General features: G+C 41.0%; 2 protein-coding genes across 2 annotated transcripts in view; one reads left to right on the forward strand and one right to left on the reverse strand.

The window, feature by feature from the left end:
• The window catches only part of LOC138314283 (serine-aspartate repeat-containing protein C-like), a 13,757-nt gene extending 13,332 nt beyond the window's left edge, over positions 1 to 425 (forward strand). Inside the window, exon 5 of the mRNA XM_069254545.1 lies at positions 399 to 425. Within this exon, the coding sequence (XP_069110646.1) occupies positions 399 to 425 (27 nt within the window). The remainder of the gene's footprint in view (positions 1 to 398) is intronic.
• A 1,075-nt stretch (positions 426 to 1,500) lies between these two features.
• On the reverse strand, positions 1,501 to 13,294 carry LOC138311144 (insulin-like growth factor II). The gene is made up of 3 exons (XM_069252614.1): positions 13,110 to 13,294; positions 10,522 to 10,706; positions 1,501 to 2,489 (listed from the first exon to the last, which is right to left on the reverse strand). The coding sequence occupies exons 1-3, from the start codon at positions 13,240 to 13,242 to the stop codon at positions 2,250 to 2,252; spliced, it is 558 nt and encodes a 185-aa protein (XP_069108715.1). The 5' UTR covers positions 13,243 to 13,294; the 3' UTR covers positions 1,501 to 2,249.
• Between the last annotated feature and the right edge of the window lie 517 nt (positions 13,295 to 13,811).

Consider the following 13,811-nt stretch of genomic DNA (forward strand, 5'->3'; position numbering starts at 1 on the left):
TACATTATATACAAATAAATGTGGATATCAATTCATTCTTAGCTAATATTGATAATGGCTACGTGATAAGCCATGCACCGTTTAGGGACGGGTTACAAGACAAAGTAAGTGTGCTTATTTTTGTTATTCGGGTTCATTCACCTTTGTGTACTATCAGAATTGTATAAACTAGAATTTTGAAGAAAAACAAGTTTGATTTTCACAATATCGGTAAAATGATCATTACAAATCTACTGTTTGCTGAAAGTATAGTAAATTAATAAATGCAACATCAACGACTTTTTCTTTTCATAGCTTTTGAAATATATTATGACAAGTTGCATAAAGGTGTAGAGTTACTAATTGTTTTCTTTACTATTAAATGCTAAATGACTAAATTTATAATCCTATCTTACTAGCAGATTGTCTTCTTCCAAACGTCTTGACACCGCCTCACTTTGGCTTTCAGTTGAGCGCGCGTCCTTGTGAGGAAGGCTATGGCTTCTGTTTTCTAGCCGAGAATAGAGTAAAAAAGAATCCTGAATTTAGTCGCTCTTTTGTGATCATGAATAAGGTACAATTACCTGCATATAAATTGTGAGATGTAGTAAATATTTTTTTCCTAAATGATCATCTTGAAATATTATAGTCTGCTTAAATATCGTGCAATCAAGCAATTATGCTATTTTTTACAAAATAATGACGAAAAATAAATATTTTTTCAAGGTGGCTTACAACGGATTTTCTTTTCGTTCAAAGACTAGGTATCTACTTTTCAAAATTAAGAAAGAAAACTTGTCTTTTGCATTTATGTACAGTTAAACCCTAATTTGTTCGGCTGAAAGGTTTTCACAGCGTTCGTGGCGGCTATCTTGAATATTTTCCATTCTCCAAAAATGCGGAGGTGGCATCATTCATTTAGATTCTTATCAAACATATCCTACTGCAACACAATTAGCAAAAAACATTTCATGTGAACTATATTTTTTCTGGTTAGCACCTAGACAAAGTGGCGCATTTCGATTCAAGAAAACGGAGTTCTGCTCGATTGATAGGATACGTATCTAAATGTTGTAAAATGATTTCAAATACAGGAATACCGTCATTATGTTATCTATATGTACATACTAGGTTTCTAACTAATAGCTGCTATCGTTGTCTAGAGATAAATACTGTAAGAGGTGAACGTTGTATCTGTTACATCATTTCGTGAACCTGGTAGGGCCTTGTACTTTTAAACTAATTATGGTGACAAATGTGCTAAAGGGACTTATATGGTTAGAATATTTCATATCGGATGGAGAGGAAACATGGGAGTGATTTTACTATCTAAAGTGTACACTGTACCACTGAAATCCAAACAAAATTCTGCCGTGTGACATGACAGTCCTCACATTTGCCTACCCCGTTGTATTTTATGTTGTGATTTTGGTATGTAATCCGATTAGATGTTGCTCTGAAAATAGTATCTGTTATAAGGAAGTAAAGTGTTGATTGCAATAAAAACAAAAAGCTAAGAGATTATTTTTCATTTCTTTATTGTTTCCGTTTCACGTAAACCACATACAATACGATTTTCTGTAAAAACAAAGACTATTTTGTCTAATAGATATTGTAAAAACAAAAATTCAGCGAACAATTTATGCACGTTGACTGCTGTCTTATTGGACCAACAATATTAAATATAGATTATATTATATCAAATATGTATGAGCCCGATTACACCCTGACGTGCCCCATTAGAAATTTTACACCCTGACGTACCCCAATAAAAAGTTTACACCCTGACGTACCCCACTGAATAGAAAGTTTACACCCTGACGTACCCCACTGAATAGAAAGTTTAAACCATGACGTACCCCACTGAATAGAAAGTATGTAAAACAAAATACAATAGTAGAGGTTTGTTTCCAAAAAAAGTTTCTTTATAATGTATGGATATTGAATAATAGGGAAATATGATATGCAAAGAATATAGGAAAGGTCTGAAAAGTGTGTCCATGTAACGAACCACATGCACCAGCTTATACATGCATTCCGTACAATGAGATATGCTGCGTTCGATACCACAAGTTACTATCATTCCCGGTTAGTGAAACACTGTCAATCCAAGCAGACAATAACATTTTTAAAGTCATTCCACTAATCGTTCATTGTCATATCACAGTGCAATATCCTGTTATTCCAAGGCCTTCTTGCGAAAGACGTAATATCCTGGCCCCTCACAATATCGACGAGATGAAAGAAATGACCTCCTTCCATACAATAAACTAGTGAGCGTTCACTGTGTATGGTCTGCGTGTGGCTCTTTGGCCTAGCTGAAGACCCGGTAAAAAGAACCAATATGGCCGACGCCTGCTAGGACTATTTCTGTTTCTGGCACCCGAGCGGAATATCTGGAGGAATCGTGCTGCAATGGCTTGTTCTCTAGAGGAGAGTTGCGCGGTTGGCGGGGTACTGGTAGGGACCGCCTGTGGTCTGTCTCCCGGGGTCAAAGGGCTATCTGTAACCTGTGTAACAAAATACATTTACATCAATCAATACCCGATTCTTTAAACTTTGAATTCATCATCATATCATGGTTGATGTCTTTAAAAGTTGCAACCTGTAATCGATATTTTTGGTAAGTTGATGAGCAATTGTGTTCTTTCTATTGTATATCAACTTCACAATCAAATCTTCGATATTTTGCTATTATTTCAATGCACGTTATTTTGAAACTCTAATGTTTCGTCGGTCCTGAACCAAACCAATGTATTATTACCTGTCCATGTTCTGTAGGTCCGGACCAAACCAATGTATTATTACTGTCCATGTTCTGTCGGTCCAGACCAAACCAATGTATTATTACCTGTCCATGTTCTGTCGGTCCGGACCAAACCAATGTATTATTACCTGTCCATGTTCTGTAGGTCCGGACCAAACCAATGTATTATTACCTGTCCATGTTCTGTAGGTCCAGACCAAACCAATGTATTATTACCTGTCCATGTTCTGTCGGTCCGGACCAAACCAATGTATTATTACCTGTCCATGTTCTGTCGGTCCGGACCAAACCAATGTATTATTACCTGTCCATGTTCTGTCGGTCCGGACCAAACCAATGTATTATTACCTGTCCATGTTCTGTCGGTCCGGACCAAACCAATGTATTATTACCTGTCCATGTTCTGTAGGTCCGGACCAAACCAATGTATTATTACCTGTCCATGTTCTGTAGGTCCGGACCAAACCAATGTATTATTACCTGTCCATGTTCTGTCGGTCCGGACCAAACCAATGTATTTTTACCTGTCCTTGTTCTGTAGGTCCGGACCAAACCAATGTATTATTACCTGTCCATGTTCTGTAGGTCCGGACCAAACCAATGTATTATTACCTGTCCATGTTCTGTAGGTCCGGACCAAACCAATGTATTATTACTGTCCATGTTCTGTAGGTCCGGACCAAACCAATGTATTATTACCTGTCCATGTTCTGTCGGTCCAGACCAAACCAATGGATTGTTACCTGTCCATGTTCTGTAGGTCCGGAACCAAACCAATGTATTATTACTGTCCATGTTCTGTAGGTCCAGACCAAACCAATGTATTATTACCTGTCCATGTTTTGTCGGTCCGGAACCAAACCAATGTATTATTACCTGTCCATGTTCTGTAGGTCCGGACCAAACCAATGTATTATTACCTGTCCATGTTCTGTCGGTCCGGACCAAACCAATGTATTATTACTGTCCATGTTCTGTAGGTCCGGACCAAACCAATGTATTATTACCTGTCCATGTTCTGTAGGTCCGGACCAAACCAATGTATTATTACCTGTCCATGTTCTGTAGGTCCGGACCAAACCAATGTATTATTACCTGTCCATGTTCTGTCGGTCCGGACCAAACCAATGTATTATTACCTGTCCATGTTCTGTAGGTCCGGACCAAACCAATGTATTATTACCTGTCCATGTTCTGTCGGTCCAGACCAAACCAATGTATTATTACCTGTCCATGTTCTGTCGGTCCGGACCAAACCAATGTATTATTACCTGTCCATGTTCTGTCGGTCCGGAACCAAACCAATGTATTATTACCTGTCCATGTTCTGTCGGTCCGGACCAAACCAATGCATTATTACTGTCCATGTTCTGTAGGTCCAGACCAAACCAATGTATTATTACCTGTCCATGTTCTGTAGGTCCAGACCAAACCAATGTATTATTACCTGTCCATGTTCTGTCGGTCAGGACCAAACCAATGTATTATTACCTGTCCATGTTCTGTCGGTCCGGACCAAACCAATGTATTATTACCTGTCCATGTTCTGTCGGTCCGGACCAAACCAATGTATTATTACCTGTCCATGTTCTGTAGGTCCAGACCAAACCAATGTATTATTACCTGTCCATGTTCTGTCGGTCCGGACCAAACCAATGTATTATTACCTGTCCATGTTCTGTAGGTCCGGACCAAACCAATGTATTATTACCTGTCCATGTTCTGTAGGTCCGGAACCAAACCAATGTATTATTACTGTCCATGTTCTGTAGGTCCGGACCAAACCAATGTATTATTACTGTCCATGTTCTGTAGGTCCAGACCAAACCAATGTATTATTACCTGTCCATGTTCTGTAGGTCCAGACCAAACCAATGTATTATTACCTGTCCATGTTCTGTCGGTCCGGAACCAAACCAATGTATTATTACCTGTCCATGTTCTGTCGGTCCGGACCAAACCAATGTATTATTACCTGTCCATGTTCTGTCGGTCCGGACCAAACCAATGTATTATTACCTGTCCATGTTCTGTCGGTCCGGAACCAAACCAATGTATTATTACCTGTCCATGTTCTGTAGGTCAGGACCAAACCAATGTATTATTACCTGTCTCCATGTTCTGTCGGTCCAGACCAAACCAATGTATTATTACTTGTCCATGTTCTGTAGGTCCGGACCAAACCAATGTATTATTACCTGTCCATGTTCTGTAGGTCAGGACCAAACCAATGTATTATTACTGTCCATGTTCTGTCGGTCCAGACCAAACCAATGTATTATTACCTGTCCATGTTCTGTAGGTCCGGACCAAACCAATGTATTATTACCTGTCCATGTTCTGTAGGTCCAGACCAAACCAATGTATTATTACCTGTCCATGTTCTGTAGGTCCAGACCAAACCAATGTATTATTACCTGTCCATGTTCTGTCGGTCCAGACCAAACCAATGTATTATTACCTGTCCATGTTCTGTCGGTCCGGACCAAACCAATGTATTATTACCTGTCCATGTTCTGTCGGTCCGGAGCCAAACCAATGGATTATTACCTGTCCATGTTCTGTCGGTCCGGACCAAACCAATGCATTATTACTGTCCATGTTCTGTCGGTCCGGAACCAAACCAATGGATTATTACCTGTCCATGTTCTGTCGGTCCGGAACCAAACCAATGTATTATTACCTGTCCATGTTCTGTAGGTCCGGACCAAACCAATGTATTATTACTTGTCCATGTTCTGTAGGTCCGGACCAAACCAATGTATTATTACCTGTCCATGTTCTGTAGGTCCAGACCAAACCAATGTATTATTACCTGTCCATGTTCTGTAGGTCAGGACCAAACCAATGTATTATTACTTGTCCATGTTCTGTAGGTCCGGACCAAACCAATGTATTATTACCTGTCCATGTTCTGTAGGTCCAGACCAAACCAATGTATTATTACCTGTCCATGTTCTGTCGGTCCGGACCAAACCAATGTATTATTACCTGTCCATGTTCTGTCGGTCCGAACCAAACCAATGGATTATTACCTGTCCATGTTCTGTAGGTCCGGACCAAACCAATGTATTATTACCTGTCCATGTTCTGTCGGTCCGGAACCAAACCAATGTATTATTACCTGTCCATGTTCTGTCGGTCCGGAACCAAACCAATGTATTATTACCTGTCCATGTTCTGTCGGTCCGGAACCAAACCAATGTATTATTACCTGTCCATGTTCTGTCGGTCCGGAACCAAACCAATGTATTATTACCTGTCCATGTTCTGTCGGTCCGGAACCAAACCAATGTATTATTACCTGTCCATGTTCTGTCGGTCCGGAACCAAACCAATGTATTATTACCTGTCCATGTTCTGTCGGTCCGGAACCAAACCAATGTATTATTACCTGTCCATGTTCTGTCGGTCCGGAACCAAACCAATGTATTATTACCTGTCCATGTTCTGTCGGTCCGGAACCAAACCAATGTATTATTACCTGTCCATGTTCTGTCGGTCCGGAACCAAACCAATGTATTATTACCTGTCCATGTTCTGTCGGTCCAGACCAAACCAATGTATTATTACCTGTCCATGTTCTGTCGGTCCGGAACCAAACCAATGTATTATTACCTGTCCATGTTCTGTGGTCGACCAAACCAATGTATTATTACCTGTCATGTTCTGTCGGTCGGACCAAACCATTTTACCTGTACCTGTCGGTCCGGACCAAACCAATGTATTATTACCTGTCCATGTTCTGTCGGTCCGGACCAAACCAATGTATTATTACCTGTCCATGTTCTGTCGGTCCGGACCAAACCAATGTATTATTACCTGTCCATGTTCTGTAGGTCCGGACCAAACCAATGTATTATTACCTGTCCATGTTCTGTAGGTCCGGACCAAACCAATGTATTATTACCTGTCCATGTTCTGTCGGTCCGGAACCAAACCAATGTATTATTACCTGTCCATGTTCTGTCGGTCCGGACCAAACCAATGTATTATTACCTGTCCATGTTCTGTCGGTCCGGAACCAAACCAATGTATTATTACCTGTCCATGTTCTGTCGGTCCGGAACCAAACCAATGTATTATTACCTGTCCATGTTCTGTCGGTCCGGACCAAACCAATGTATTATTACCTGTCCATGTTCTGTCGGTCCGGACCAAACCAATGTATTATTACCTGTCCATGTTCTGTCGGTCCGGACCAAACCAATGTATTATTACCTGTCCATGTTCTGTAGGTCCGGACCAAACCAATGTATTATTACCTGTCCATGTTCTGTCGGTCCGGAACCAAACCAATGTATTATTACCTGTCCATGTTCTGTCGGTCCGGACCAAACCAATGTATTATTACCTGTCCATGTTCTGTCGGTCCGGAACCAAACCAATGTATTATTACCTGTCCATGTTCTGTCGGTCCGGACCAAACCAATGTATTATTACCTGTCCATGTTCTGTCGGTCCGGAACCAAACCAATGTATTATTACCTGTCCATGTTCTGTCGGTCCGGAACCAAACCAATGTATTATTACCTGTCCATGTTCTGTCGGTCCGGACCAAACCAATGTATTATTACCTGTCCATGTTCTGTCGGTCCGGACCAAACCAATGTATTATTACCTGTCCATGTTCTGTAGGTCCGGACCAAACCAATGTATTATTACCTGTCCATGTTCTGTAGGTCCGGACCAAACCAATGTATTATTACCTGTCCATGTTCTGTCGGTCCGGACCAAACCAATGTATTATTACCTGTCCATGTTCTGTAGGTCCGGACCAAACCAATGTATTATTACCTGTCCATGTTCTGTCGGTCCGGACCAAACCAATGTATTATTACCTGTCCATGTTCTGTCGGTCCGGACCAAACCAATGGATTATTACCTGTCCATGTTCTGTAGGTCCGGAACCAAACCAATGTATTATTACTGTCCATGTTCTGTAGGTCCGGACCAAACCAATGTATTATTACCTGTCCATGTTCTGTAGGTCCGGACCAAACCAATGTATTATTACCTGTCCATGTTCTGTAGGTCCGGACCAAACCAATGTATTATTACCTGTCCATGTTCTGTAGGTCCGGACCAAACCAATGTATTATTACCTGTCCATGTTCTGTAGGTCCGGACCAAACCAATGTATTATTACCTGTCCATGTTCTGTAGGTCCGGACCAAACCAATGTATTATTACCTGTCCATGTTCTGTAGGTCCGGACCAAACCAATGTATTATTACCTGTCCATGTTCTGTAGGTCCGGACCAAACCAATGTATTTTCTGTCCATGTTCTGTGGTCCGGAACCAAACCAATGTATTATTACCTGTCCATGTTCTGTCGGTCCAGACCAAACCAATGTATTATTACCTGTCCATGTTCTGTCGGTCCGGACCAAACCAATGTATTATTACCTGTCCATGTTCTGTAGGTCCGGACCAAACCAATGTATTATTACCTGTCCATGTTCTGTCGGTCCGGACCAAACCAATGTATTATTACCTGTCCATGTTCTGTCGGTCCGGACCAAACCAATGTATTATTACCTGTCCATGTTCTGTAGGTCCGGACCAAACCAATGTATTATTACTGTCCATGTTCTGTCGGTCCGGACCAAACCAATGTATTATTACCTGTCCATGTTCTGTCGGTCCGGACCAAACCAATGTATTATTACTGTCCATGTTCTGTCGGTCCGGACCAAACCAATGTATTATTACTGTCCATGTTCTGTCGGTCCGGACCAAACCAATGTATTATTACCTGTCCATTCCATGTTCTGTCGGTCCGGACCAAACCAATGTATTTTTACCTGTCCATGTTCTGTAGGTCCGGACCAAACCAATGGATTGTTCCGGAACCAAACCAATGTATTATTACCTGTCCATGTTCTGTCGGTCCGGACCAAACCAATGTATTATTACCTGTCCATGTTCTGTCGGTCCGGACCAAACCAATGTATTATTACCTGTCCATGTTCTGTCGGTCCGGACCAAACCAATGTATTATTACCTGTCCATGTTCTGTCGGTCCGGACCAAACCAATGTATTATTACCTGTCCATGTTCTGTAGGTCCGGACCAAACCAATGTATTATTACCTGTCCATGTTCTGTAGGTCCGGACCAAACCAATGTATTATTACCTGTCCATGTTCTGTCGGTCCGGACCAAACCAATGTATTATTACCTGTCCATGTTCTGTCGGTCCGGAACCAAACCAATGTATTATTACCTGTCCATGTTCTGTCGGTCCGGAACCAAACCAATGTATTATTACCTGTCCATGTTCTGTCGGTCCGGACCAAACCAATGTATTATTACCTGTCCATGTTCTGTCGGTCCAGACCAAACCAATGTATTATTACCTGTCCATGTTCTGTCGGTCCGGACCAAACCCATGTATTATTACCTGTCCATGTTCTGTAGGTCCGGACCAAACCAATGTATTATTACCTGTCCATGTTCTGTCGGCCAGGAACCAAACCAATGTATTATTACCTGTCCATGTTCTGTAGGTCCGGAACCAAACCAATGTATTATTACCTGTCCATGTTCTGTCGGTCCAGACCAAACCAATGTATTATTACCTGTCCATGTTCTGTCGGTCTGGACCAAACCAATGTATTATTACCTGTCCATGTTCTGTAGGTCCGGACCAAACCAATGTATTATTACCTGTCCATGTTCTGTAGGTCCGGACCAAACCAATGGATTGTTACCTGTCCATGTTCTGTAGGTCCGGACCAAACCAATGGATTGTTACCTGTCCATGTGCCGTCGGTCCGGACCAAACCAATGTATTATTACCTGTCCATGTTCTGTCGGTCCGGAACCAAACCAATGTATTATTACTGTCCATGTTCTGTAGGTCCGGACCAAACCAATGTATTATTACCTGTCCATGTTCTGTAGGTCTGGACCAAACCAATGGATTGTTACCTGTCCATGTGCCGTCGGTCCGGACCAAACCAATGGATTATTACCTGTCCATGTTCTGTCGGTCCGGACCAAACCAATGCATTTTTACCTGTCCATGTTCTGTAGGTCCGGACCAAACCAATGGATTGTTACCTGTCCATGTTCTGTAGGTCCGAAACCAAACCAATGTATTATTACTGTCCATGTTCTGTAGGTCCAGACCAAACCAATGTATTATTACCTGTCCATGTTCTGTCGGTCCGGACCAAACCAATGTATTATTACCTGTCCATGTTCTGTAGGTCCGGAGCCAAACCAATGGATTATTACCTGTCCATGTTCTGTCGGTCCGGACCAAACCAATGTATTATTACCTGTCCATGTTCTGTCGGTCCGGACCAAACCAATGTATTATTACCTGTCCATGTTCTGTCGGTCCGGACCAAACCAATGTATTATTACCTGTCCATGTTCTGTAGGTCCGGACCAAACCAATGTATTATTACCTGTCCATGTTCTGTCGGTCCGGACCAAACCAATGTATTATTACCTGTCCATGTTCTGTCGGCCCGGACCAAACCAAGTATTATTACCTGTCCATGTTCTGTCGGTCCGGAACCAAACCAATGTATTATTACCTGTCCATGTTCTGTAGGTCCGGACCAAACCAATGTATTATTACCTGTCCATGTTCTGTAGGTCCGGAGCCAAACCAATGTATTATTACCTGTCCATGTTCTGTCGGTCCGGAACCAAACCAATGTATTATTACCTGTCCATGTTCTGTAGGTCCGGACCAAACCAATGCATTTTTACCTGTCCATGTTCTGTAGGTCCGGACCAAACCAATGGATTGTTACCTGTCCATGTGCCGTCGGTCCGGTTTCGTCCCCATAATCGTAGAAGACTGGTTCAGCACAATAGCTCTGTAGTGTCGCCAACGTGCAACCTTGTTCCCGGAAACAGCACTCCTCAACAACCCCTTGATCTGCCGAACGTTTGGAAACATTGGAAAACGTCCCCTCACTCTTTATATTCTGTAAGCCTATAACAAAACATTTTGAAATCATCTGTTTATATCATCGAATAAAAGAACGTTATAAAATAGAATTATAACTACTAAGTAGATACAATATGTACGTCTACATGTATAACAACCAATAGAACAATAACTAAATACGTTATACTCATCGAAATGTGTGACCATTACAGATCCCGCTGTATTCAGTATCTTAAACACCCCAATCTTCATCGAAATGTGTGACCATTACAGATCCCGCTGTATTCAGTATCTTAAACACCCCAATCTTCATCGGAATGTGTGACCATTACAGATCCCGCTGTATTCAGTATCTTAAACACCTCAATCTTCATCGAAATGTGTGACCATTACAGATCCCGCTGTATTCAGTATCTTAAACACCCCAATCTTCATCGAAATGTGTGACCATTACAGATCCCGCTGTATTCAGTATCTTAAACACCCCAATCTTCATCGAAATGTGTGACCATTACAGATCCCGCTGTATTCAGTATCTTAAACACCCCAATCTTCATCGAAATGTGTGACCATTACAGATCCCGCTGTATTCAGTATCTTAAACACCCCAATCTTCATCGAATATTCAGTATCTTAAACACCCCAATCTTCATCGAAATGTGTGACCATTACAGATCCCGCTGTATTCAGTATCTTAAACACCCCAATCTTCATCGAAATTTAATGATATCTTAATTTCTACCAATCAGAATTTGCTATATTGTTACCTAAAGTTGTGTGGTCTCTTTTTGTCATATAGTGAAAACTGTTTAAGTGTTATATACATTTTTCTCCGTCTCTCCGAGGTTTAAGCTTTCTAATTTTATCACTTTTTTATAAAGTTGCAGCACCGGAAGTATTTTTTAATTATAAAAGTAAAAAGCTGTTTAATGTATAAACGTAAAAAAGGGCTCGAAAGATGTCGAATCATTCCGACCTTTTCCGAACATGGTCGCGACAATCTCGAAGTAACACGAGAGTTGTGAAACCAAGAGAAAATGTCAACAATTTTTCGAAAACAAAACATGTGGTCGACCTCAGCAGACTTGATCTGCAAAGAAAATAATGCTCGCACATTACAATATTTGATACACACAATATTGAATTACGGCAATGTGTGAATTAGATGTTTCAAATACTCGCTCTGTGGACATATACCAGCACGATTTGCTCATATAAGCCAGAAGGAAAACGTAAACAAACACATGTTACCTGGATCACCACGTGCAGGTCGTGTGGACGCCAGTTACGTGATACGATTCGGAACTCCGACAAAACCCGAAGGTACCGAACATGGCGGTGATTGAAGTCGCTTTATTCAAAACCAGGAATATATAATCACTAGATTTCGGCTCTCTTAGAGACCGATATGCTTTTAGGGATCTAAATCATCAAGTAGCATGTCCATGTTCAAATATCAAATGTTTAAGCGACATATCGTTACACTGAAATTAGCATGAAATATAACTTTAACAACATTGCCCTGCAGGTAGCGCGTTAGAATTGGTCTACTGTACAAGACATAACCTGTAACAAATGTCTCTTAGAATTAGGGCACCGCATTACATACACGTTACACACCGCATGCATGGAGATCGTCCTTACATGACCCTGGTTGTTGATAGGACGTTAATTAATCAAATAATCAAACCTTGGCAACAGATGCTTTCAGCGGTAGTATCAGTGTGTTCGGAATCCTTTAAAACGACGGTCTCCTATGCATGCGGTGTGTAGCGTGTATGTAATGTGGTGCGTGTTTTGAGAGACCTAACCCTAAGTGACATTTGTTTCGTGTTATGTCTTCTTGTACAGTAGACCAATGGTTTTCGAAAAGATACCATGGAGTTTGCCATCTGTTCAAACCCCGATGTATCAATTTTCAGCAAAATCGGACAATATTTCAATTTTAGCCAATCAGAATCTATGGAATTGTATCCATAGTGGTAGAAGTATTTGAAAATAGGGATGGCCAAATGCACATTTCTGGACCATGATGGATATTTTTGCAATGATTCTGTTAGATTCGTGCAATGGTTTTCGAGATATGTGTCGGACAAAATTCTCTTCATCTGGCTAAATTATTTGAAAACAACGATATGTCACTGCAATGTTGAGCTCTATTGGCGAAATATCAACATACAAGAATTCATTTCGTCCCCTACACTTTATGGTTAAAAAAGGGAAGTAATAATTAGATTGGTGGATTTGAAAAGTCCCCGGAACGTGACCCCAATGGAATATAGTCCTTAATGAAGGTAAAGTGAGAATGAGGATCTGTATATAGGTCAGATTGGCCCCATTGGTAGAGCATCCGGCTTATGTTGACAAGGCCTCAAGTTCGAACCCCGGTCAAGTCGTGCATTTTGCCGTTCCCATTAAGATGTAAATAATAATGAGATTGAACATTACCTGATCGTTTATTGAAAGATCCATTACACACAAGGCTTAATGTGTCGGCCAGTTGTTCCCCACACATCCGTTGGTTACTCCCGTGTATGACCGTGGTTATCGATAACAGAATTATTAGGGTAGCTTTTGCCATTCTCTTACTGGCCTGTAATATAAAATAACGGTTATCTAAAAAAAAGATGTAACTGTTTCTGGTCTCTGATATATCTTACTCGAATACCCCACTCAAGCCTGTCACAGAACAGGTCAGAGAGAACAAAACAAAGCTATCAGGTTATGTTACCTGTCTTGTAAGCAGAGCATTTGTCTTTACAACAGTAACCTAACAATGAAGAGGATGGCTAGCAAACGGGCCATCGGGATGAGGCTCTTTTTGAGATAATTTAGACTATGCATAGAGACAATTTCAAAATAATGATAAAAAGATTAAAAATTCATATGTTATAAATGTTAAATGTCAAGTTAAATGAAATCAATGGACGAATGGAAAGCCTAACAGTAAGTAATAAATGCAGAAAAAAACCTGTTTAGACTCAGTTCCTCGAAGCTTTAGAAGATATTCGATATGAAGATTTGAAAAAAAATAGCCTGATATGCCATTTATATGTAATGGTGGTTACGTGTCGCGTTAAATTATTAGGCGTTACTGGAAAGCGTTGTTTAATAAGGACGCAGCCCTTCGTGTCCGAAGCACTTCTAAGG

Source organism: Argopecten irradians, chromosome 1 (genome assembly GCF_041381155.1).
Source record: "Argopecten irradians isolate NY chromosome 1, Ai_NY, whole genome shotgun sequence".
Classification (NCBI taxonomy): Eukaryota; Metazoa; Mollusca; class Bivalvia; order Pectinida; family Pectinidae; genus Argopecten; species Argopecten irradians.